Below are 26,415 nucleotides of genomic sequence, written 5' to 3'. Positions count from 1 at the left end.
CCATGTTCATACTCCTAGGCGGTATCACTTACCAAAGGAATACCTGAAAAAGAGAGAGGAGAGCGGAGCAGGACTTTAGAGGAATGTTATAGTACATACATATTATGGCAATAACTGGGGTTACAGATTTATTACACAATAAGCAAACTGGTATATTACAGAGATTATTGCATGTCCATCAAACAACAGGGATAGAAACCCCTATTTAACATGTGATATGCAAAAGCCCCGCCCATGAGTACCAGGAGGCATTATGAACTGTGACCCCACCCCTGCAGAGCTGTCCACCATACTAAGTACACTTTTGTATATTCCATCACAGATTAACTAAGCAAGCAAATACAATTTGGCCTTATTAATCCAAGTGTCTAATAAATAAACTGGCTCTGTTGCCCACAAGTGATCAGAGCTCAGCTTTAATATTTTAACGTGAGTATCTCATATCCACGTGCCTTAGTTTGGAAAATACAACTCACACGTTCTAACACTATGTATTCATAGTTGTCGAAAGTCCCAATTTTGTTGGGACTGTTGATTGAACCAGACTATAAAAAGGGGCAAGTGTCCATTGCTCGAATCCCCGCCGATTACCGTAGCCATTATGGAAAGAGTAGGAAGCACAGTGCAGCCCAGTTTGGTATTGCATTGAATTCAGTGGTAGCCGTGCCTGCAAACTGAACCTGGGGTGCTGTGCTACAGTCAGCACAATGTGTTTCTTGCTCTTTCCATAGTGACAATGGCAGCATTAATCAGCTGATCGGCGGGGACTGAAGTGCCGGACCCCCATTGATCATCTATTGATGACGTGATGTGTCCCGGGGACAGGTCGTCAATAGTAAAAAAAAAATATAAGAAGTCCCAGACCCCCTTTTTAAACACTCAAAATGCTTTAAAATGATAAAAGTAGTAATACTCCTCTTAGTGGTCGGACAACCCCTTTAAAATGCATCCATTGTTCAATATGTTTCTTGAATGCTGGATTACAACCAATAGGGTAGCATAGTGGATGCCACCCAGCTTTCCAAGAACCCAGAATGGGCCCACTTTTGAATTTTCACTCCCATAATCATTGGCTGCCAACCTCTTCCGGAACAATAAAGACAGCCATATTGGTTGCCACTCAGCTTTTCCAGTTGAACAGAGCTTCCAACCACGCAGCAGAGGCCAACTCGAGGATTTACAAGGATTTTCTGACATTTAAGGAATAGTATAAAAAAATGAAATAAAAAAGCCATTATTCACCCTCTTACATTGCCTCCAAATCAGCACCGCCGACACCGTCCTCCCCGATGAAGTCATATTCATCACTCACATGATCACCGTAGCCAATCACTGTCCTCAGTGCTCATATGGCATTCATGAACACATGACTGCTGAGACCAATGAACAGTGAGGACCAGAGTGGAGGGGTACAGGTTGGAGGCGCTGGACCAGGGGCAAAGTGAATGGGCGAGTAATGGCTATTGTGTTTTTATACCATTTACTACCCTGGGGCAGGAAATGTCTAATTAATGTCGAATAGGGATTTAGGAGAGGAGGAAAAGATGGCAGCTCTCTACCAAAAACAGCACGCTTGTTTGCAGGCCGGATCCAGTAGTCACGCCGTATTTACACGGGCGAGCGCAATATCGGTCCGAGTTTACCATGATTGCAAACGTGATTTTTTTTACGAGTTTGTGAAAAAAACACATTGCATCGCTGTACATGCGCGTTTTTCGGACACATGAAAAAATAAATAAATCACGTTATTACAGTACCTATAATGGTAGAAATCCCATTGCACTTGCAATATAGGACAAAGAACAAGTTTTCCATCTTGCAGCATCGTTGTGAAAGTAAAATGGCATAAGCGCTGCAGAATAAGTTGGCGCTATACTAATAAAGATTACTATGTAAATAATACTCGTTGCAAACAGGCAGTTCTATTTCCATGCGCGGTTTGTGTGTCTCCAAATAGAAAAAAACAAACTTGGCACGATTAAAATCACCCGTGTAAATACAGCCTCACTTACATGGGGCTGAGCTGCAATACCAGACACAGTCCATAGAGCAGAACGACACCGTCAGCGCTAGAAGCAGCCATGTTTTCCTCATCTTATACGACCCCTTGAGAATTTACTAGGGCATCATTTTTGATAAGTAAATAAACGTCTCTTCCGGAACGCCACTAATAACTGAACCAAAATGAAACACATGTCAGCGTTTAGAGAGGGGAGGGGGGTAATATTAATTAGTGAGTGCACCCTGGAAGGTCCCACTTCAGTGGACAGTCCATGAACCATATCTCATGATCCTCAAGAAAATGCAATTCAGCTCTCCCAGCCGAACCCTTACTAGAGGAAGCCCCGGAGACGGCATCAGCGGGGGGCGCAGGAAGACCCGGAGGCGGCCTCAGCGGGGGGCGCAGGAAGCCCCGGAGGCGGCCTCAGCGGGGGGCGCAGGAAGCCCCGGAGGCGGCCTCAGCGGGGGGCGCAGGAAGCCCCGGAGGCGGCCTCAGCGGGGGGCGCAGGAAGCCCCGGAGGCGGCCTCAGCGGGGGGCGCAGGAAGCCCCGGAGGCGGCCTCAGCGGGGGGCGCAGGAAGCCCCGGAGGCGGCCTCAGCGGGGGGCGCAGGAAGCCCCGGAGGCGGCCTCAGCGGGGGGCGCAGGAAGCCCCGGAGGCGGCCTCAGCGGGGGGCGCAGGAAGCCCCGGAGGCGGCCTCAGCGGGGGGCGCAGGAAGCCCCGGAGGCGGCCTCAGCGGGGGGCGCAGGAGGCCACAGGCGCGGCCTCAGCGGGGGCGCAGGAGGCCACAGGCGCGGCCTCAGCGGGGGCGCAGGAGGCCACAGGCGCGGCCTCAGCGGGGGCGCAGGAGGCCACAGGCGCGGCCTCAGCGGGGGCGCAGGAGGCCACAGGCGCGGCCTCAGCGGGGGCGCAGGAGGCCACAGGCGCGGCCTCAGCGGGGGCGCAGGAGGCCACAGGCGCGGCCTCAGCGGGGGCGCAGGAGGCCACAGGCGCGGCCTCAGCGGGGGCGCAGGAGGCCACAGGCGCGGCATCAGCGGAGGCGCAGAATGCCACAGGCGCGGCCTCAGCGGGGGCGCAGGAGGCCACAGGCGCGGCCTCAGCGGGGGCGCAGGAGGCCACAGGCGCGGCCTCAGCGGAGGCGCAGGAGGCCACAGGCGCGGCCTCAGCGGGGGCGCAGGAGGCCACAGGCGCGGCATCAGCGGGGGCCCAGGATGCTATAGATGCGGCATCAGCGGGAGCGAAGGATGCTACAGGCGCGGCATTAGCGGGGCGAAGGATGCTACAGGCGCTGTGTTAGCGGGGGCCCAGGATGCTATAGACGCGGCATCAGCGGGGGCGAAGGATGCTATAGATGCGGCATCAGCGGGAGCGAAGGATGCTACAGGCGCGGCATTAGCGGGGCGAAGGATGCTACAGGCGCTGTGTTAGCAGGGGCCCAGGATGCTACCAAGATGCTTTGCCTCTTCACAATGAAATAAATCTTTGAAATCCAATCCCCTCTCCCGAGTGCAAAAACTCAAACCCATCCAGACAGCGACTCGCCTCACGCTGATTATTTTGGTCTGTTCTTTAAATAAGCAAAAGGGGGGGGGGGGGGGGGGGAAGGATTTTTTTTTAAAAAGCTGTGTTTTTGTGAGGATAACTTTATGTGTAGTTAAATGCAGCTTTTCCGTTAATTAAACGCAGTGCGCTAATTAAAAATTAATCCTCACAGGTTCAGTAATGAAAGGTGAAGCACGGACGACACATGATGCAGATTTTATTTTTGCTTAAAGGGGAATAAAATGTTTAGACGATAAATGACTTCATTATATAAAGAACCAATCACTATCTATGGCAAAGGATTTAGCACTTTCAAAACCTCTTCTTGTTGTCACTGAATGAAAACATTCTAACAAATTAATCTCACATCCATCAGTATAAAATATTAATCCATCTATCCCACATCTACATATCTCACACCCAATATCCATCTATTTGGTTCTTGTTTTCCCTCTCTCCTACATCGAGTATTACTTTACACCAAACGATTAGCCTCTGAATGAGCGACCGATGTCAGAGTTAATACAGCAGGTACATCTTTCCCTCACCACATGAGGAATCATTCAGTCTTTCAGATCCGCAGTATAAGTGACTGGGAACGACTGGGATTTAAACTGAACTATGAGTGAGCGAGCTGACAATGGTTTATGTGCCTGCAGAAAACGAACGACGAATGCAAAGTGAGCGATAATTATTATTGGCGCGGGTTCAGACAGAACGATTATAGTTCTTTTTCACTTGTTTGAACAATAATCGTTCTTTTTAAAACATTCTTTAATGTCACGGGTATCCTCTCCATCTCTTATCAAATATTATTTCATCCCACTCACCCATCCCATCTTCTACATCCCTTCCATTCATCCATCCATCCATTTATCTATCCATGCACCCATCCCTTCCATTCATCCATCCGTCTATGCCCCCATCCCTACCATTCATCCATCCATGCCCCCATCCCTTCCATTCGTCCATCCATGCCCCCATCCTTTCCATTCGTTCATCCATGCCCCCATCCTTTCCATTCGTTCATCCATGCCCCCATCCTTTCCATTTGTTCATCCATGCCCCCATCCCTTCCATTCGTTTATCCATGCCCCCATCCCTTCCATTTGTCCATCGATGCCCCCATTCCTTCCATTCGTCCATCCATGCCCCCCATCCCTTCCATTCGTCTATCCATCCATGCACCTATCCTTTCCATTCCTCCATCCATCCCTTCTTTTCATCTATCCATGCACCCATCCCTTCCATTCATCCATGCCATCACTTCCATTCATCCATCCATGCGCCCATCCGTACCATTCATCCATCCATGCACCCATCCCTACCATTCATCCATCCATGCACCCATCCTTTCCATTCATCCATCCCTTCCTTTCATCTATCCATGCACCCATCCCTTCAATTCATCCATCCATGCCCCCATCCCTACCATTCATCCATCCTTGCACCAATCCTTTCCATTCATCCCTTCCATTCATCTATCCATACACCCATCCATTCCATTCATCTATCCATGCCCCCATCCCTACCATTCATCCATCCATGCACCCATCCTTTCCATTCATCCATTCATGCCCCAATCCTTTCCATTCATCCATCCATGCCCCCATCCTTTCCATTCATCCATCCATGCCCCCATCCCTTCCATTCATCCATCCATGCCCCCATTCCTATCATTCATCAATGCACCCATACCTTCCATTCATCTATCCAAGCACCCATCCCCTCCATTCATCTATCCATGGACCCATTCCCTCCATTCATCCATCCATGAACCCATCCCTTCCATTGATCCATCTATGCCCTCATCCCTTCCATTCATCCATCCATGCTATCCATCCATGCCACCCATCCCTTCCCTTCATCCATCCATGCCACCCATCCCTTCCATTCATCCATCCAAACCCCTCATCCCTTCCATTCGTCCATCCATGCCCCCATCCCTTCCATTCGTCCATCCATGCCCCCATCCCTTCCATTCGTCCATCCATGCCCCCATCCCTTCCATTCGTCCATCCATGCCCCCATCCCTTCCATTCGTCCATCCATGCCCCCATCCCTTCCATTCGTCCATCCATGCCCCCATCCCTTCCATTCGTCCATCCATGCCCCCATCCCTTCCATTCGTCCATCCATGCCCCCATCCCTTCCATTCGTCCATCCATCCATGCACCCCTTCCATTCATCCAACCATGCACCCATCCCTTCCAACCATGCACCCATCCCTTCCAACCATGCACCCATCCCTTCCATCCATGCACCCATCCCTTCCATTCATCCATCCATGCACCCATCCCTTCCATTCATCCATCCATGCACCCATCCCTTCAATTCATCCATGCACCCATCCCTCCCATTCATCCATCAGTGCACCCATCCCTTCCATTCATCCATCCATTCCCCCATCCCTTCCATGCTGGTTCAGGAGTGTCACCTAACAAGCCAAGGTGTCTAATTTTAAGCAGCAATTTAAATTTATTTATTCTATTCATCTATGTAAAATGTATCTTTTTATGTCTAATCTCTTCTGATCCAGAAGTATCTTCTCCCAAGCCAAGGCATCTACTGCAAAGCAGTGTTTAAAAATTTTCAATGTATCTCTTATAAATGTAAGCATCTCCCATCCATCTACAGTGAACCTCTCTGAGAGGACCACCCTAAACTGAATAGAAAAGTGGTCTTCCAGAAGATGGTCAGTATGGGTAATACATGGTGGAATGAAAGCTTGTAGACCAGGTGTGGATGAGGTTGGATTCCCCAAGGAGGTTTCCCTGTATCTATGTGATAGCTATCACTGTTGGGTCTTGTATCTTGCGTTCTTCGTCTCCCATGTAGCCGTCGCTCCGCTTCCCTTTCTCTAGACAAACCTCAAACATCCTGGATGAATTGTGAGCACTTCTAGGACTTGATTTCCTGGGGTTTCTGGTTTATAGCTGAAATGTTTCACTAATTGCAGGGAAACTTCTTTCATATATGAAAATTTGACGTTAGCCTTTCATTTTTTACAGAGACAATCATCCTGGGGCCGTATAGAGTCAAGTCCGCACGCTCAGACAAATCACAGGGTCTGCGCTTTTATAGGACGATCTGCTCTATGACTTAACACTAATCACTGTTATTATCTAAATCACTCCGACACATTAAAGTGTCTGAGAAAGTCAGCGAGCTTTATGGGAAGTAACCGGGCCGAACAGCTAATTACGGAGCGGCAGAGGCTCGCCATCTAACGAAGGAAAACCGAATAGGCGACCAGTAAAACACAACTCCAATAGTCTGGCATCCAAGAATATGGAAACCCTAGCATATAGTTAGGCACACCAGCGTTCAGACTGCATTCGGGCTTTCAGTTTCTTTTTCGGAGCAGAGGGATGGAATTAAAACGCAATTACACGGTTCAGATGTTTCCCCATTGATTTCAATTGGTTTAAAAAAAGGCCGTCCAGCAATCAGCATTCAGGGGGCCAACAAAAGGACAAAAAGGGTTGTCCAAATTTTAGCATGCCCAATATTATCTATCGCTCTATAGAAGGGTTTCCACTACTCCATAGAAAAATAACAGTGTGCTTTACCACCCCAGCCTGGCATTGAGTATGGTGATGCTGCTCAGCCACAAAAAAAACCCAAATCCGTGAAACTTCCAATGACAACTTTCCGTTGCTCTGCTTCGTTTTAAGAACAAAATAAGGAAATTAAGGTCATTGCCAGATCCGGGATATGACGGACACCACCGACGGCGCGACGTCCGACCTTCCCCATTAACTATAAGGGGGTTCATCAGCTTTCCATTCTAGTGTCCGTCGTTTTACTAGAAAGTGGAAAAAATATCTGATCATTGTGACTCCAACCTCCGAGACCCTCAGGCACCCCGCGAACCGCACCCCGAATGGCTCTGAATGAAGCTGCAGTGCGCCTGCATGAACACTTCTATGGACCAGACGGAGATTGCCAAGAGCATCGATCTCCACCAGTCCCATGAAAGGGAATGGAGAAGTGGGTGTGGATTGGGGGGCACAGTTCTCAGGAATGCTGGAGGTCCCAGTGGTCCGACCTCCACATTTATCCACTATCCTGTTTATTGGGGTGAAGCTCTGGTGGTAAAACCCCTTTAAAGTAATTGATAACCTATTACCAGGATCGGTCATCAGTATCAGATAGGTGAGGGTCTGCCACTCGGGACTCACAACAAACAGCTGATTGAAGTTGCACTTGCGTGGGCAATGTGGCAAATTCAGTAAATATCAGCCACAGCATCGTACATTATATAGAGGCTGCTCCTGGTACAGCAGCTCAATCTCATTCACTTGAATGAGACTGAGCAACTCACAGGCCATGTAACCAACAAACATGACATCACAGACCCGAGAAGAGCCTCTTCAAACAGCTGACCATAGGGTTCCCCCACCAATCTGATACTGACTACCTTGTCTGAGGATAGACCATCAATATCTTAGCCCTCGAAAACCTCTATAAAGGGCCATTTTCACAACCCGATAATCAGGAAAGAACGGTCGCCATTCGATTATCAGGCCATGTAAAAGCCCAGAAGATTAACTGGCAATTGGCTCATTTATGCAAATATAAAGATGCACGTTTTTCGATCTCCATGCATGTGACTTCCACGATTGCTCGTCAGCCAATAAAGTCCGATTCAACCTGTGTAAAGGCCAGGCAGACGAGCGCCAATCTCATTTTAAAAAAAACCCTTAAGGCCCTTTTACACGGCAAGATAAATTAGAAGGAGCATGCTAATGTAAGACCTGCAGTCCTATGTAAAACCCCAGACAACACGGCAATATCACAGTGATTCGTGAGCTCAGCTCCATCTACCGTAAACATATGGTCATTATAACCCATGGCCCTTTTTTCTCCTACGTATTCTAGTAGCGTGCATTATAGCATGGCGTGTTTTAAGGGGTTTTTGTGCATATTTTGCATCTGTTGCCATTTAATTCAAGATGGCAAAGTGAGAAAAGGAATGACGTTGTGTGGATTCAGGTTCCTGGGCCGGCAATGCTGCTTTAATAAAACCTGATCCTGGTGAGCGATCGGCTCCTGGCACGGCGGCCGGCCGGGGTAATATGACCATATAGTGTAATGTAATTATATGATAATGCTGCAGTTACAGTAGAGACTGAGAACAGAAATCCCCCGACTCTGTAGAGCCTCAGACTAGTCTGTGAACTTTGCACCTAATGTCCGTATCAGACAGCGCTTTGGTTCCAAAATTCAATCACGGGGTCTCGCAGCGCCGAAAATGTGTGTGGTGCGAGCAGCGTCAATCTCAGACAGCTGTTTCCCGTTGCTGCCAAGGCTGGGCAGACCCAACGTGGTTTTAGAAGGGGGAAGGAAGCGAACACAGAATGGTAGTAAATGAAACTTGTCTGGTTTCTGGATTCACTTTATTGTGGTCGAGGAATTCTGAGATCTGGGACACTCGTTTCTGCAATTACAAGAGTCAGGATTAACTCCTGCGTGGACAGGGTGGGATACACTTAGGAGGGGGTGAAGGGTCTCCGACGCTCAGGCTTAGGAGTCCAGAGCCTGGCAATAAAATACCCTACTGCAATACCAGACACAACCTGTGGACAGGTGTGGCGCCATCACAGAAGCGGTTAGGATTTTCTAACTCTGTCCCTTTGATTTGAAGGGCAGCTTTGGTGTGAATTTCAAAGCGGATTCACTGTGGATTTCACTCTCCAAATGCAAGAGTGATACCTGTGTTGAATCTGCACCAAAATTCTTGCCAAAATTTGCACCACATATTAACTGACCCAAAGGGGTGGATCTGGTGAAGATTTTCCATGCCGACTTTCCACATTGAAAATCTGAATTCCTCCGTCTGAACATACTGTACCTTCCGCGCCACTGGTGTGGATTGTGACAGGGATCTTCAGCAGACTTCATCCCTTTAATTGAATGGGTAAAATTTGCTGCGGACCAGTGACAAAATCTGCAGATTTTGACAGGGATTCCCAATAGGTTGACGACTGCCTGTTCACATTGCCCAATCCGTTGTTCAGTTTTCTGAATGCAGAAAGTGAAGAATGAACGAAAAGCGAATGAATTCTCATTCTTCATTCATATCGGGGCATGCATCTACACTGAACAATAATCCTGGATGCTGGAATCTGTTTATCGGCTCCTATAAAAGGACCCTCAGGGACTGCAGCTTTGTGTCACACCTGACAGTCTGGTTGCTAGGGAATCACTGCTTAGCAACTACAGATATTTCAGTGCTGTATCTACGGGACCCCCGGATCAGATCTTTCCCACCCTCACAATCAGGGCTCAGCCCCTTATAAGAGCAGCTCCCAGAAGTCATTGGCTGAGGACGGCAATACCAGAACAAGCAGTTTCCATACGACCCTCCATTCTTCCTCCTCTAAGAACACTGCGCCGCTTCCCCCGTCACCGCTATATAAGTAATGAGAAAAAGATGCTGGAAATAGAGATTATTAGGACTTGGCAGACATCTGTGAAGTCACTGCTGATTACTGGGAATGGATGAATGTCAAGGAATTCTTACTGCACATACAGTATATACATCTACTCGGACCTCGGCCCCCTCCACCATCTACACGGCCCCAATCAGACAAACCATCCGCAGATTCGTCCTCCAATACCACCTCTACGCTGATGACACCCAGCTATACACCTCCTTCTGTGACATCTCTTTCCGCCCTCCAACTGACCTCCCCCTAACATCTTCATTCCAGTGTCTGGCAACACCATAACCCCCAGACATTACTCCCGCTGCCTTGGGGTCACACTGGACTCTGACCTCTCCTTTACCCCCCACATCCAATTTCCGGCCCGAACATGCTACCTGCACCTCATGAATATTGCTTAAATCCGGCCATTTCCCACCGTGGACACGCTAAAGACTCTTGTTGTCGCCCTCATCCACTCCCGACTTGACTACTGCAACTCGCTACTTGTCAACCTTCCCCGCACCAGACTCTCCCCTCTCCAATTCGCCACCAGAAACACTGGTACTAGAATTTCCTAATATTTACTAGTCCATACAAAGGCGGCAGCTAGACTCCTCTTCCTACCCAGCCGCTCCTCAGATGCCCATCCTCAGACTCCTCTTCCTACCCAGCCGCTCCTCAGATGCCTGTGCACTATGCCAGTCGCTGCACTGGCTGCCCATCCACTACAGAACTCAAATTCATCACCCTCACCCACAATGCTCTCCATGGCGCTGTGCCACCGTACATCACCTTCCTTCTGTCCATACATCGCCCAGCCCGCACACTCCAATACGCTACCACACTCAGACTAAACACCCCTGTAACACGAACCTCCCATGCTCGTCTCCAGGACTTCTCTAGAGCATCACCCATCCTCTGGAATGCTCTACCCCAAAACATCTGGACAATCCCTGACACACGGAACTTCAGACGCTCCTTAAAGACCCACCTCTTCAAAGAAGCATACTCAATCCTCTGAATATATCCTCCCCTCACTCCCTACAACATGACCCCTGCCTCCCACCACACGCCTGGACTATTGTCTACCTACGGCACCCCACACCCTCCACTTTGCCTACCCTGTATATCTCCTTTCCCTGCACCTCCTGCACTTTGTTGGTCCATGCCCCCCATCCCATTGTCCCCTATAAACCTGAACACTATATGTAACTGTTGTGTCCTGGTACTCTGATTACTACGTGTAACTGTTGTACCGTCTGTGCTCCCGTGTTCTAAAAGCGCTGCGGAATAAGTTGGCGCCATACAAATTATTATCTACTCCATACATCCCAGCTGCAACGCATGAACCTACTTTACGACAATCATTTTATCTACAAAATATTCATAATATACTAATCTATAACTCTTTTCCTCCTCAGTTTTCTCAGCCAAAAATAGAATTCCAGAAGGGCAGTGAAGACTGTCACTAGCACAATAGAACAGGAACAGATGGCTCAAAGCACGGTGGTATAACAATTCACATTGGATGTTGGAAAAATGGGTGACAGTCGCTATGGGTACCGCTATAGCAGCCATAACGGTTGTGTTACAGCCTCTATTACTATATTGGGGTGCAGTGCAATTTAAAGACGTCTCAGACGTCCATTTTCAGTTTGTTCAACAGCAATTCAGCTTTGAGCTGAAAACGTAATGGGTCTGAGACAGACTGGTTGCTAGGGAACTGCTGCTTGACAACCGTACTAAGAGAGCGCGGTTGTTAGGCAGAGTGTCCCTAACAACCGAACTGTATAATCCTACGGTAGCAGGACTTGTCCTGTGCTGCCAACAGGAGCAGCTTTGTAGCAGTCTGGTCCCTTTCTCCCCACTTTACTATTTAGGCTTGGGTATATTTAGACGCATCTGCTGCAGATCCATTGTGAATTCACAGTGCCAAAATTTGCACCAAATTGGTGTTGATTGGCCACAGATCTGACCCTTTGCATTGCAAGCTGCAGTAAACAATTGGCATGCTCCAGCGGGCACACACATGCGTTTCACCACCGCTGCGGCATACTACCTTGCCTATCTATATTGGTTGTCCTGCTGGACTTTTATAACCCAATCTTGATCAACAATTGGATTTGACAATCCCTGCTCGGTCCATACGATGGCTGGCCCTCACCTGGGCTTAGCTGTCCCCATCAGGCGAGTCCTAATTTGGTTTCTCAGTGCTCTTGTCTTGTTATCCCCTCCAGGGCGCTGTCCTTTTCATTTGTTCTTTATCTCATTCAAATCAGTGTATTCTATCTCCATGTGATTTCATTCCATTTTCCATGCTCAATATCCATCCATTTTTTTCTGGTTTCCGCCATGTGAATTTGCTCGGATTTCACAGCACATTTGAGGCAGAATCGGTGTGGATTCCACGTCAAAATCCGCTGTGAACATGGCCTAAATGCTGCAGCCTTTACGTTCCATGTGAACTCGCCCTTGGAATGGGGCAGCAAAGAACAATGCTACCTTGGAGCGCTACACCCATTGTTTGAAGAGGTCCAGAATGGAGTGACATAACCCCCACCATAATGGCATGGCTGTGACGGGCGCAGAGGTGCCAACCCCAATGTCAGAAGACTGAGCTGCAAAAGCATGAAGACTAGGAAACTTTCCCATAGAAGGAAGAGAAACGGAAAGTGAATTATCTGAGTAAATCCTCCGCCCTGCCAGGATCTTTGGCCTATTTCTCCCGGACTCTGCGCAGCGGACTGGTGCCTGATTTGGTTATCTCTATAAATGGCCCACGGCCAATGGTTTTTATTGTGGAAATTGGCTTCTGTCAAGCTATGCAAGGGCCAGATCAAAAGATGTGAATGGTAAGCAGTGCTTCTTCATTCGCTTTACCCTCCGGGGGAGGAATATTGTGCTGATGCTGGAAATCCACAGACATCGGGATGCATTACAGAGCTCGGCACACAAAGTCATACCAGTTCTGGATGAAGGAAGAAGATTTAAAGGGACTCTCCACAGAAATGTACATTTCCAAAAATCTGACTACTGTAACAAGTGATAAGGCAAGGAGTATTATCAAACCCTGTTGCCCAGTCTCTGGCCTAAATTAGGAGTTGAAGACCTGAGAAAGCTGAGACAGACTGGTTCTAGGGGCATGCTGTCTGACAACCACATGTATGGATGTAGTTATGGAGTATATGTCTAGCAACCCGACTACCTGAAGAACAAGCTGGTCCCCTGGACAGATCAAATACTAAATTACAAGGATACAAATGACACCTGATGGTTTATCAGAAGAATGAGAATGACCTGGGGGTTTATCTAGAAAGTGTGAATGACCCAAAAGGTGTATCAAAAGACTGAAAATTATCTAGAGGCCCAGAAATAATAGGAGTGGGAATGATATGAGGGCCCACTGAGGGAATAACAGGCCTATTTACAGTAGGGATAGGAAGAGCACTTAAAAGCACCTCCCTTCCACCATTCCTCAGTGGCTTTCAAATTATTACGGTGGACAATTTTTACTGAACCAAAATTACCTACATTCGGTTATATTTACACTGAAAAGAACATAATTATTCTATAAGGGAGGGAACTATGGGCCGTCGTGATGACTCCCGGAAAAAGGACTACCGGTAAGTAATCCGTATATTTCCAGGTCGTCATCCCGACGGCCCCATTTACAATGGAGCAATACCAAATTATAGGTGACTTAGGATGGGACTACTGCCTGGAGGACTTTTCGTCCATATTCCAGGTCTTTGTCCAACTGGACGTTAACCCTATAATGTTTAATGAAAGTATGTAGACTAGACCAGGTGGCCGCTTTGCAAATCTGCTCGGCGGATGCCTGTCTTTCTCTGCCCATGAGGAGGAGAGAGATCATGTGGAGTGGGCTCAGATTTTTCCCGGGGGATCGAGACCCCTAGCTTTGTACGCCTCCTGGATGGCAGTCTTGAGCCATCTCGCAATACTACTTTTAGATGCCGTCTTTCCTTTGCCCGGCCGCTGAAATTGGACAAAGAGGTTGTTATTTTTCCAAAAATTATGGGTAGCCTCTGAATATGTTAGAACGGCCCTTCTGACATCCAAGCTGTGGAACTCTCGTTCTCTGTCGTTGCAAGGGTTTTGGCAAAAAGAGGACAGGGTAATTGTCTGCTCTCTATGGAAATTGGACACCACTTTTGGAAGAAAAGCTGGGTCTAATTTAAACGTGATTCTATCATCTTGTATCAGCATGTGTGGTTCGACACAACATAAGACTTGTAGTTCTCCTACTCTTCGGACTGAGGTTATGGCAACTAGGAGAGAAACTTTTAGCGTAAGTAGTCTTAAAGGGAGTTGGGAGAGGGGTTCAAAGGGTGGTTTGCAGAAACTATTTAGGACTAAATTCAGGTCCCAAGTAGAAAAAGTTTCCCTAATAAAGGGCCGAATTTTGTCTGCTCCCTTAAGGAGCCTACGGACCCAGCGGTGCTCTGCCAAAGGAAAATCCAAATGGGATCCGAACGCTGCTGCCTGAACCCTAAGAGTTCTTGGGCTAAGGCCTTTTTCTAGGCCCGCCTGCAGAAATTCTGGGATTTTGCTTGGATCTAAGTTACAGAACTCTGAGAACTTCTTCCACACTCTATTATAAATGGCTGTGGTTACGGGTTTACGACTTTTGGTCAAGGTGGTGATTACTTTGTGCGAGAGTCCCTTCCCCTGAAGTATTACGCCTTCAGCATCCAGGCCGCTAGCTTCAGTTTTTCGACCCTCGAGTATGTTAGTGGGCCCTGGAAAAGGAGATCTTCCATGGTCAGTAGTCTAAGTGGGCCCCGGATCGCTAAGGCCTCCAGTAGGGGATACCAGGGTCTCATGTCCCACATGGGAGCAACTAGGATTACTGCCGCTCGGCTGGCCTGAATCTTTTTGAGGGTGTACGGAATCAGTGGGAAGGGGGGGAAATGCATAGGCCAAGTCCATGTCCCAATTTTGAGACAGGGCGTCTACCCCGCATGGGTTGTCCCTTGGGTCGAGAGAATAGAAGTTCCGGCATTTTGTATTTCCCCTCGTGGCGAACAGATCGACCTGCGGTTTTCCCCACTGGCGTGTTAGGTGATTGAAGGCTTGCTGGTTCAGACACCATTCTCCTGGAAAGACACTTTGTCTGCTGAGAAAGTCTGCGATGATGTTTGTGGACCCCTTCAGATGGATGGCTGAAAGAGATAACACAGTGGATTCTGCCCAGCAAAGTATCCTTGCCGCCAGCTGTTGGAAGTGTGGTTGTTGTGTTCCCCCCTGGTGACGAACAAGCGACAGGGCTGTCATGTTATCGGTTAGGATTTTAACATGCTTTTCTCTTAAGTGGGGTTCTGCTGCACGAAGGGTCTCCCATATCGCTTTTAATGCCCTATAGTTGGAAGAGTGTGCGGCTATTCGAGAATCCCAGGTTCCCTACAGGGTCAGGTCTGCTACTTGCGCTCCCCACCCGGTTTTGCTAGCATCCGTTGTGACGGATATAGAGAGTTCTCGTGACCAAGAGGTACCCTTGCTCAGGTTACTCTGTGAAGTCCACCAGCGCAGGGACTCTAACTTGGACAAACAGGCTCACCTTCTTGTCTAGGGAGGTCTGCCGATTGTCCCACCTGGCAAGGATGAACCATTGTAGCTGTCGGGTATGGGCTTATGCCCATGGGACTATTTGTATGCAGGCTGTCAACAGGCCCAGCACTTTCATCGCTTCTCTGATGGACACCGTAGTGGCCTGACATAGGGATGTTACGGATTGAATAAGGTCTTTACTTCTGGACGGTGGAAGCCGCGAATCCTGGATGCGGAAATCTAGGAGTACACCTAAAGATATCTTCTGTGTACATGGAATCAGATCAGACTTTTGTTTGTTTATTATCCACCCTAAATCATTCAGAGTGGACAGGACTACGGACAGATCTGCTCATATGGCTTCTGTTGTCCTTGATACTAGCAGAAAATCGTTCAGATATGGAAAAATGTGAATCTGATTTTGCCTAAAATAAGCTATCATTTCTATCACTATCTTCGTGAACACTCTAGGGGCAGTCGAAATACCGAAGGGTAGAGCCATAAATTGATAGTGATAGATGTCACCGTCCTGCAGAGCAAACCTTAGATATTTGTGATGAACTGCGACTATTGGGACGTGGTAGTACTCGTCTTTCAAGTCTATAGTGCACATGACGCTGTTGGGATCTATTAGTGATACGATGGACATCACGGTTTCCATTTTAAATTTCTTGTAGGAGATAAATTTATTTAAAGCTTTGAGGTTGAAGATGGTTCTGATAGAGCGGTTTGGTTTTTTGATCAAGAAGAGGGGGGGGGGGGGAATAGAATCCCTCACTGCTTTCGTGTTCAGGAACCTGCATAACTCCTAGGTCCTTCGGTTCCTGGATGCCCTTTAGCAGATTTTTCTGTTCTTGTGGGGACCCTGGGGAGGTGAGGAAGAATCTCTTAGGAGGTAAGGAGTTAAATTCGATTCAATACCGTTTCAACTATCTGAAGTAACCAAGGGGTTGGATGTTATCCCCCGCCACTAGACCAGGTCTCGTGTTAGTCTACCCACTGATGAGTCAGAAATGGGTTGAATTTCCTTACCCCGACCTCCTTTGGGGTATGACCATCTTCCCGTTTTCCCTTTCCCTCTGACTTCTGGAGGTGGCTGTCGTGTCCTCCTTGGAAAGGAGGGCTTCCTATAGGATTTCCTATCTGGAAGGGTCTTGCTTTTGTCTCCCACTTTCTCAAGTATCTTATCCAAGACGGGCCCGAACATATATTCACCTTGGAACACAATGGCACAAAGTTTATTTTTGGACGTTACATCTGCTGACCATGACTTTAACCATAACGCTCTTCTTGCGGTATTACTGAGAACCGCGGTTTTTGCGCCGTATCTAACGGATTTTGCTGATGCGTCTGCTAGAAAAGCAGTGGCCATTTTCAAAAGAGGAAGACAGCTGGCTAATTCTTCCCTAGGAGCCCGGTCTTTAATTTAGGTTTCCATTCTATTCAGCCATAAGACCATGGATCTGGCTACTGAAGTTGCTGCAATATTAGCTTCGACGGTAAAGGACGTCGCTTCCCAGGTCTTTCTCATTTCTCTCGTCGACCTTTTTGTCCATCGGGTCTGAGAGCTGAGATGCATCCTCGAAAGGTAGTAGAATTTTATTGGCCACCTTAGCGATCTGTATGTCGAACTTTGGGGTCTCTCTATACAGGCAGACATCTTCAGGAGTGAACGCCAACCGGTTCCTAATCTCTTTTGAGACGGACAGTCTCTTCTCAGGTTCCTGCCATTCGTCCGCGATAATTTGTTGCAGGGTTGGATTAACAGGAAACATGGTTTTCCTCCTTGACCGAAGGCCCCCGAACATTTCGTCCTGGACTGTTCTGGGTGGGCGGTCCTCTTCGATCTGCATAGTTTCCCCTCACTGCTTTTATGAGGTGCCCTATGTCGTCTGAGGAAAAATAGTAATTTTTCTCATCCTCCAGTAACAATGGAGAATCTTCTTTTTCTCCCTCTGATAGGGGTTCCAGGGATTCACCGGAGATAGAGCTTGCCGATTCCACCTGCCTTGACCTTTTAGTGGCCCTTGAGGGACCAGGCTGAGGGTGAGAGAAGGACGCCATAGAGGCCTGCAATTCCTCTTTGATCATGCACCTGATATCGGTTTTAAACGCTGTCCTTTCCTCCGCTAGGATCTTCCCAGTGTACTCTTCATATAGGGGTTGTTTGTAATTATCCTCTAGTCTCTTAATACAGCGATTTTTTCCTGGGGTCCGCTTTAGTCTTCGGACCTTCCTTATCAGTCTAACCCATACAAGAAAATGGGGGAGAGGGGGAAAAGGGAACATATATGCATCCAATCACAATGACAAGTTTGCATATTCCATTTTTTAGCATATAGCCACTCAGGGTTTGTAGGGTATCTGCTTCTCCATCTCGTGCTGAGCTGTCGCGTGAAGACATACTGAGGCACTTCTGGCAGTTGCAGGATAAATTCTATGAGGAGTAGAGCCTGCTTTACGGAGAAGTTTTTTTAATTTGGCGCCATTTCCGGGTCTGCTCCAGTAGCCACGCCCCCTACTTGTGCACATGATGTCACCACGCCAGATGACGTCCCCAATACGCGCCCCAAGGACCAGGGAGGCCGCCGCTGCTGTTCCCCTGCCAGGAGGAACTACCCAATCGCGGCAGCCGGAAGGTGCTGACCCGCTCAAGGAGGCCTGCGCTGCTCGGCGGCTGACGGCTCCATGGCGGCGCAGGTCGGAGATGCAGGGACTACTAGGGTATGCCGCCCCGACCTTTTCCCTCCAGGGACAATGGGAACAGGGAGACACTGAGGAATGGTGGAAGGGAGGTTCTTTTAAGGGCTCTTCCAGCCCCTACTGAGGTCAGAGGGCAACCTCCATTGTAAATGGGGCCGTCGGGATGACAACCTGGAAAAAATGATTTATGTACACGCTGATGCATGCACACATATATACATATTGTGAGTCAGTGACCAGCAAAGTGCTGGAGGGCCGTTACATTTCGCCTAGGATGCTCTCCTATGCGGCTTTAGGGAGCACTTGGGCAGATACGTGCCACCGACTAGCCGGGGCTCGGTGGAGGAAGCCGGCAGTATGGTGTAAGTAACATTAAGTTACTGACACGTTGTAGTGTGTAAGTGGCTCCAAGCCACATAATCCGGGCCGGCTTTTCCTGGAGTGGTCAAAGTGAAGGGTGGGATGGCCACTCCCACGTACCAGGTGAGGCTGGTACCAGGCCTTATAAAGCCTGGGCCTACAGGTCCTGAAAGAGAAGAGCTGAGACCTTTGCAGGTCTAAGAGCCTGGCTGGCTGTGCGCAGATACCATTTGGTTACCAGTGTGTAGACAGGGATGCTCCATGTTTAGTACGTGCTCAGATGAGCAGGATTTACTTTATGTTGGCCTGAAGTAAAGGCCTGTATTTTGCTTTGTTTGCTTGGAAATAAACCCAGGCAAAGCCTGGACTAAAGACTTTATCCCATGTGTTACTGTCTCTGACTGCTTATGCCCAGGTTGCTACCGATCCTAAACGCTAATCCCTCACAATATATATATATACACGCATATGTATTTTCTCTTCCCAAAACGGTTCAAGTCCACTTACAGGTGGTTATGTGATTAGTGAATAAACCCCTCCCATTCATGACCAAACAGCCCAATGTAGAAAAATGGACATTTAGGAATGGGTTGCTGTTGTGAGAGAAATTATGACTGGGAGAAGTCATCATGACAGTCTGGGCCGGATGAAGAAAAGAGGAAAGTGAACATCTCCAGTCAGAGGAAAGGTCACCTGTGATAACTGACTATAATGAATCACTGTAACGTCTATTCGCAGGTGCCCAAATCCAAATACAGAATTTGGGAGAATAATTACTAACTGCTGGAAAAAAGTGTATTGCCAGCAAATACTGAGGAAGGGGCACCAAAGCTCCAAAATGCATCCATTCATGCTGAATTAATACAACGGAGAAGCTGAGCTTACTATCTTGATGTTTTGGGCCTCTTTATGACAAAAGGGTCACGCATACACCCCTTTTTTTCCAATGCCAAATATACACAATATGAATGACCTTTACTACCTCAGGGAGCACAGTTGTAGCCATAAATTCAACTAGGGAGATGTGGTTGTTCTAACAAGGACATGAAAAAGACCCAAAGGGCCAACAAAGGGGTAAAAAATTTAAATTATAGGGCCCTTTGCGGGAAAAAGAGCGATTTGAGGGGCCAGTTAGCCAGGGAATGACAATGACCCGAAGGCCTATCAGTAGAATGTGAGTGACCTGCACTAACTCAGGAAGAAGACTCGATGGACTACTGAGCTGCATAAATAACAGCCTATTGAAATCCACTAGATCAATGATTCTGAGAGAAAGAAAAAGAAAGGAGGACATAGAGAAAGAGAAAAAGAAAGGAGGACAGAGAGAAAGAGAAAAAGAAAGGAGGACAGAGAGAAAGAGAAAAAGAAAGGAGGACAGAGAGAAAGAGAAAGGGGGACAGAAAAGAGAGAGAGAAAAAGAAAAAGAAGACAGAGAGCGAAAAAAAAAAAAAGAGGATGACAGAGAGAAAAAAAGAAAAAGAGGACAGAGAAAGAGAGAGAGAAAGAAGAAAGAGAGAAGAGGTCAGAGAATTTTTTTTCTGGGGTAGGGCAACAAGAAAAAGGTTTGGAAATGCAGCTTTATAAATCTTTGGGTTTCCACCCAAAACAGGCCTGCTCCAAATTCCTTACCAAGACACCGGGGCTCCACGGTGAGGGTCCACCACTTGGGACGCACTCTTTTACACACAATGGTCCCTCTGGCGGACAATGGGAGACCATGGATCATATAATTGCCGATGATTTCAACGAGAGAACAAATAAGAAACTAGTGGGATCTTCAATGCAGGTAAAGCAGCAAAACTCCAGAGCTGCAGGAAGTCTCTGAGCTACGAGAGGTCGGGTCATGAGTCCCTCTGCTTTTTTGGGGGTCCCAATTCAGTAACATGAAAAGACATGTGAAAAGGAGAAGCCCTGTAAACAAACATAACAGCAGGACCAATAGACAATATTGAGGGCTTTTACAATACAGACATTTCATACAGATTTTCAGACTTATTGTTACCCATGAATTGCATCTTAGCTTTCTGTCCTATAGGTTTCCTGCAATCTTTATGCATCGGGTTGTCATGGTTACGGTGCACCCTTCAGCTGCTGGAACAATGCCGCTTGGCACCGTATCGCCAGCATTTTGGAAGGAAGAGGGGACATGTGAGTTTGGCTTTGAAACTGATCCCCTCTTCTCTCACCAGTGATACAGGAAGTTTCCCCAAAGCTTCTTCCTTCGCAGGAAGGATGACCCCCTATGAGCCCTGTACATTGACTTTAAAAGTCTTGCGGATAATCTGCTTCCCTTTTTGTTTTCTATCCCCAGTCAGTGAAAAACAAGAATTAAAACAAAGGCGACTCTGTTAGCTGGGCCAAACAGAAGGGACACATAAAAGGAGGTAGGAACGGGCAATTAACTGAGCAACAAGATGCTGAAGGCTCCTTCTGCAGCCTATCTCTTATGTATGTGTGTATCCTGTAAGGACGCATGGGCTCCACGTAAGTGTATGTCCTGAGAATACGTGGCGGTATGGTGGGTATACTTAGTCAAATCTCAAGGTGGAGATTGAGAGAGGACGGTCCTGGCACCGTCATTAATGATGCATCTATTAAGGCCCTCTGACAGGCGGATGATGGGGTCTGCCCATTTACTCAATCATCTGACCGTGTGAATGAGCTGACGATCACCCAAACAACAGGCATGGAAATGATGTACCCAAATGATAGCACTAATGACTGTTAAGGCACACATGCCAGTTGACTTGCAAAAGTATCACCTGGTCCTTGTTCCTGGCAGACAGGCCGCAAGTGTAAAAGTAAGGATGGGGGGAATGTTTCCCTGGCGCGCCCGGGGTCATCCGATACCTGTAGATGGACGTCACAACATATTTCTGTGGTTGCAAAGGAGGTCCAATGCGCTACTAGATGGGGGTTTGTAATAAAGTGCCAATTCAGCGCATATCCACAAAAAAAGGTGAGAAACTTTGTAAATACAAGAAGTTGTCGTTTTGCTGCAAAACTCATCCTGCAGTTCCATTTCAGACAGATATGTAGATGATGAGAGTTGTGGTGATTAGATGAACAGTCTTGTCACCTGAGGCCCTAAAGTAGTTCCCCCTTTGGCCTATAAGAGGCTCTCAGAGGCTCCTTGGGTGTAGTGACCTCTTCTTTCGCTTGTGTAGAGCTTGTTGACCACTAGACGCCTCTACAACGCAGAGAAGAGATGTCACCCCGTTACCAGAGTCTGAGAGGGGCACATTATTGGGATGTGAGAAGCTGGATGGTTGTATCGACGAATTGTCCCCCACCGGCCGTTCTGACAAGACTGTTAGGAAGTGTTGGGACCAGTGGATGTGTGAGGGCACACAAGGTGACTGGGCTCAGGACCCTCCGACAGACCACCAGTAGAGAGGAGCGTCTGACCAGACTGTTAGGAGGTGTTGGGACCAGTGGATGTGTGAGGGCACACAAGGTGACGGGGCTCAGGACCCCCGACAGACCACCAGTAGAGAGGAGCGTCTGACCACACTGTTAGGAGGTGTTGGGACCAGTGGATGTGTGAGGGCACACAAGGTGACCGGGCTCAGGACCCCCGATAGACCACCAGTAGAGAGGAGCATCTGACCAGACTGTTAGGAGGTGTTTGGACCAGTGGATGTGTGAGGGCACACAAGGTGACGGGGCTCAGGACCCCCAACAGACCACCAGTAGAGAGAAGCATCTGACCAGACTGTTAGGAGGTGTTAGGACCAGTGGGTGTATGAGGGCACACAAGACGACTTTCTCAGGACCCCCGACAGACCACCAGTAGAGAGGAATGCCTGATCGTCCCATAAGCATTAGCAGCACCAACTGTTTCATTGTCCACCATCCAAAGACAGGTGGTGCCATCGTTACACTCGTGTCTGTCAGAACCATTTCCAGGCGCTTGGCTGCAGGACATTTGGTCTCATCGCGCCAATTATGCCTTTGACATCCACCGTCACGTCTGTTTGCAGTGATGTCGTGAGGGATGAAACGGGACACTACAAAGGGGAACCGGGTTGTCTTCAGCGATTAATTCAGGTTTAGTTTTGGCGCTGACGATGGCCGTGTTCATGTCTGGAGACCTCGGGGTGAGCGCCTCAATCTTGCCTTTGCTGTGGAGCAGCACACTGCCCCCTGCTGGTGTGATGGTCTGGGGGCCATCACATAAGACAGTCGGTCACCCCTAGTAGTGGTACGAGGGACAATGACAGCTCAGTGATATGTTCAGGACGTCCTGCAGCCACATGTGTTCCTCTCATGGCGGCTTCCAGCAGGATAATGCCCGGCCGCACACACAAGGGGGTCACAGGAAGCCCCCACAACACTGTCACACTTCCGTGGCCACCCGCTCACCAGATTTATCACCGATAGAACATGTATGGGACCATCTGGGGCGCCAACTTCTACATTCTAGGAGATTGCACAATCTAGAGGCTCAGTTACAGCAAATGTGCAGTAAACAGAAAAAGTTTCATTCCCTCCCGACAACTTCTTCTAGGGGGGGATGATTGGATTTGACAAGGAGTATACATTGCATTACTTTTCTTGTGCTAATCTTGAGTAAAATTCCGGATTATCAGCTGATTAGGAGATAATGAATACTCTCTAATCGCCCATATAAAAGTACTCTGTATAGCTCAAACACATTTTACGAAAACTTCTACAATGCCCATGGACCAATCAGCTTGCCTCATCCATCTTGCCATAAATCATGGCTGCCTCCTGAGGAGCGGCTACAGGTGAGTGCGCATATTCATTCTGCCAGTAAACAACCCTGGATGACAATAAGGTTCTCGCTTTCCACAATAATATATGTTCAAAGAGAATGGGAGAGAGCTGGAAAACATCTCTTACCTGTGAGCGGCCAGGCGTGGCCAGGTAGAGGCAATATCGCAGGCACCCGGGTTAGTGAGCAACGGCGATGTGCAGCCTGGCCTGTGCGCAGGTGGGCGCAGTGGGTGATCAGTCAGCAGGTATGGCAGCGATGCCGACCCTACATGACATAGGAGCGCAGCCTGATAAAGCTGCCCATCATGGGGCTGTTACAGTGTGTGCACAACAATAATGTGCCGTCCTCATCACTGACCCGTGGCTGCGGTGTAATGAAAGGCGCAGGCACGCACCGCTGATCCCCAGCTATGAGGAGACTTCGACTGGGCTTCATTCTCCGCATTAAAAAAAAACCTAAAAATCTAATTCCTCGTTTGATGTATGCCTTGTCACAAAGGGCCCGAGCTCCTGTACTGTCTGGGAACACGGATGGGGTGGCAGCTGCTCATGGCCGTGCAAGTAACTAATACCCCACTACAGGTGCCACATACCAGCAGAAGGCTGTCCAGGTACATGCAGGACAACTTTACAGGGGGGGCCACCATACACCACCAGCAGAATAGTGAGCTCAGCTCTGGAGTATAATACAGGATGTAACTCAGGATCAGTACAGGATAAGTAATGTATGTACACAGCGACTCCACCAGCAGAATAGTGAGTGCATCTCTGGAGTATAATACAGGATGTGACTCAGGATCAGTGTAGGATAAGTAATGTATGTACACAATGACTCCACTAGCAGAATAGTGAGTGCAGCTCTGCAGTATAATACAGGAGGTAACTCAGGATCAGTACAGGATAAGTAATGTATGTACACAGTGACACCACCAGCAGAATAGTGAGCTCAGCTCTGGAGTATAATACAGGATGTAACTCAGGATCAGTACAGGATAAGTAATGTATGTACACAGTGACTCCACCAGCAGAATAGTGAGTGCAGCTCTGGAGTATAATGCAGGATGTAACTCAGGATCAGTACAGGATAAGTAATGTATGTACACAGTGACGCCACCAGCAGAATAGTGAGTGCAGCTCTGGGGTATAATACAGGATGTAACTCAGGATCAGTACAGGATAAGTAATGTATGTACACAGTGACTCCATCAGCAGAATAGTGAGTGCAGCTCTGGAGTATAATACAGGATGTAACTCAGGATCAGTACAGGATAAGTAATGTATGTACATAGTGACTCCACCAGCAGAATAGTGAGTGCAGCTCTGGAGTATAACACAGGATGTAACTCAGGATCAGTACAGGATAAGTAATGTATGTACACAGTGACTCCACCAGCAGAATAGTGAGTGTAGCTCTGGAGTATAATACAGGATGTAACTTAGGATCAGTACAGGATAAGTAATGTATGTACACAGTGACTGCACCAGCAGAATAGTGAGTGCAGCTCTTGAGTATAATAGAGGATGTAACTCAGCATCAGTACAGGATAAGTAATGTATATACACAGTGACTCCACCAGCAGAATAGTGAGCGCAGCTCTGGAGTATAATACTGGATGTAGCTCACAATTCGTGTAGGATAGGAATTGTAATAAATTATACTATATTTCGAGTTTCCATTTCTCACCATTTAAGACATCTGCTTGCTGTCAGTGAGTAGGGGCATTCTTCCCAAATCTAGATTCTGAAAACCTTTACAGACCTAGTACTTCTCACAGCTGATGGTTTGCTAGTATCGTATCCAATCTAGATAATCCTCTTAGAGCTAAGCAACGTTTTGCCAAAGTTCGGCCCTGAAGCAGGTTGGTAAACTCAGGAGAGTTGATTTACATGTCAACAAGCCTCTAGCAACCAGCCTATCTCTGATCACTCACAAAGACGATTGGTCAGATCTCCTGACATGTCTGTTTATTAAATACATGTATTTGCCATGAAATTATTCTGTGGCATTTTTAGAAATCTGTCTTTTCCCGTTCCTCTGTTATTCTTCCTGGAAATGTACGCGTGAATTCCCCTTGCCAATACAGTGTGTCTTTATACCGTCAGCTCAGACTGAAAAGCATTAGAAAGTATTGAGACCGGCCGCACTGGCAAAGGGAATGGTAATGCCCAGTAGCACATTTATGCATACATTTGCAGGAAGAATAATAGAGGAATACCACAACAAGATGAAATGAGAGCAGAGAAGCGGCACGGACACTTGGCAGGAGAACGGGGCTTTCTATTACAGCCAAAATAGCTATATTTTTGGATAAACTAAATGCAGGCAGAGAACCCCAAGATTGGCGCACACTTACCATTGCTGTCCCACGCTGACTAGAGAATGATAGAGAACCCACAGCGCCAACATCAGGATCATGTTGGAACATCCAGTTATCACAATAAATACTGATATCACAAGGCCGAGGAGAGCGATGTTATCCAGGTGGGCATCCATGGTGGACCAGTCCAGGAACCAGAGAATGGTGGGTGCTTGGCTGATGGCTTCCATGCCAACTTTGCCTCCGAAGTACCGCTTGATGTTCTCTAGATACAGCTTGCATGGCAGCAATCCCCGATCACCAATCAGCTGCTTGTTTTGATGGAAAGCCACAAGAAATGCCACAACTAGGAGAGAGAAGAGGAGACACAAATCAGGGGAAGGTCTATGCGGTAACCATCACAGCCCACATACCCTCCGGTATAATCTGCCACTACGGTGCCCATAATCTCAACAGAGAGAACTAAAAACAGCGGTAATCGATTACTTCTGTCCAAGGGCCTCTGGGTACACAGATTGTTGTTACTATTGATTTACCTCAGTGTCAGTCTTCACTGCAATTCTAGCATTCTATTTGCTTTCCACAGCTGCAATTCAGAATACTGCATTTATTAAAGGACTGAAAATAAAACCAGCAGCAATAGATTATTTCTGTCTGATGGCTTCCAAGTAGACAGCAATTACCATCCCTATTGTTTTGGCTCAGTGTCGGTCTTTACTGCAGCTATAGCATTCTATTTGCATGCCACAAC

At 47.8% G+C, this 26,415-nt stretch overlaps 1 protein-coding gene across 1 annotated transcript in view; it reads right to left on the bottom strand.

Annotated features, from left to right (window-relative positions):
* Nucleotides 1-26,415, bottom strand: part of LMF1 (lipase maturation factor 1) — a 352,396-nt gene that overhangs the window by 309,260 nt on the left and 16,721 nt on the right. Inside the window, exons 2-3 of the mRNA XM_066576613.1 lie at nucleotides 25,701-26,010; nucleotides 33-43 (exon numbers count right to left, since the gene is read on the bottom strand). Of these exons, the coding sequence (XP_066432710.1) occupies nucleotides 33-43; nucleotides 25,701-26,010 (321 nt within the window). The remainder of the gene's footprint in view (nucleotides 1-32; nucleotides 44-25,700; nucleotides 26,011-26,415) is intronic.

Source organism: Eleutherodactylus coqui, chromosome 8 (assembly GCF_035609145.1).
Source record: "Eleutherodactylus coqui strain aEleCoq1 chromosome 8, aEleCoq1.hap1, whole genome shotgun sequence".
Classification (NCBI taxonomy): domain Eukaryota; kingdom Metazoa; phylum Chordata; class Amphibia; order Anura; family Eleutherodactylidae; genus Eleutherodactylus; species Eleutherodactylus coqui.
Note: the sequence above shows the minus strand (reverse complement) of the source record. Positions and strands in the feature narration are given on the sequence as shown.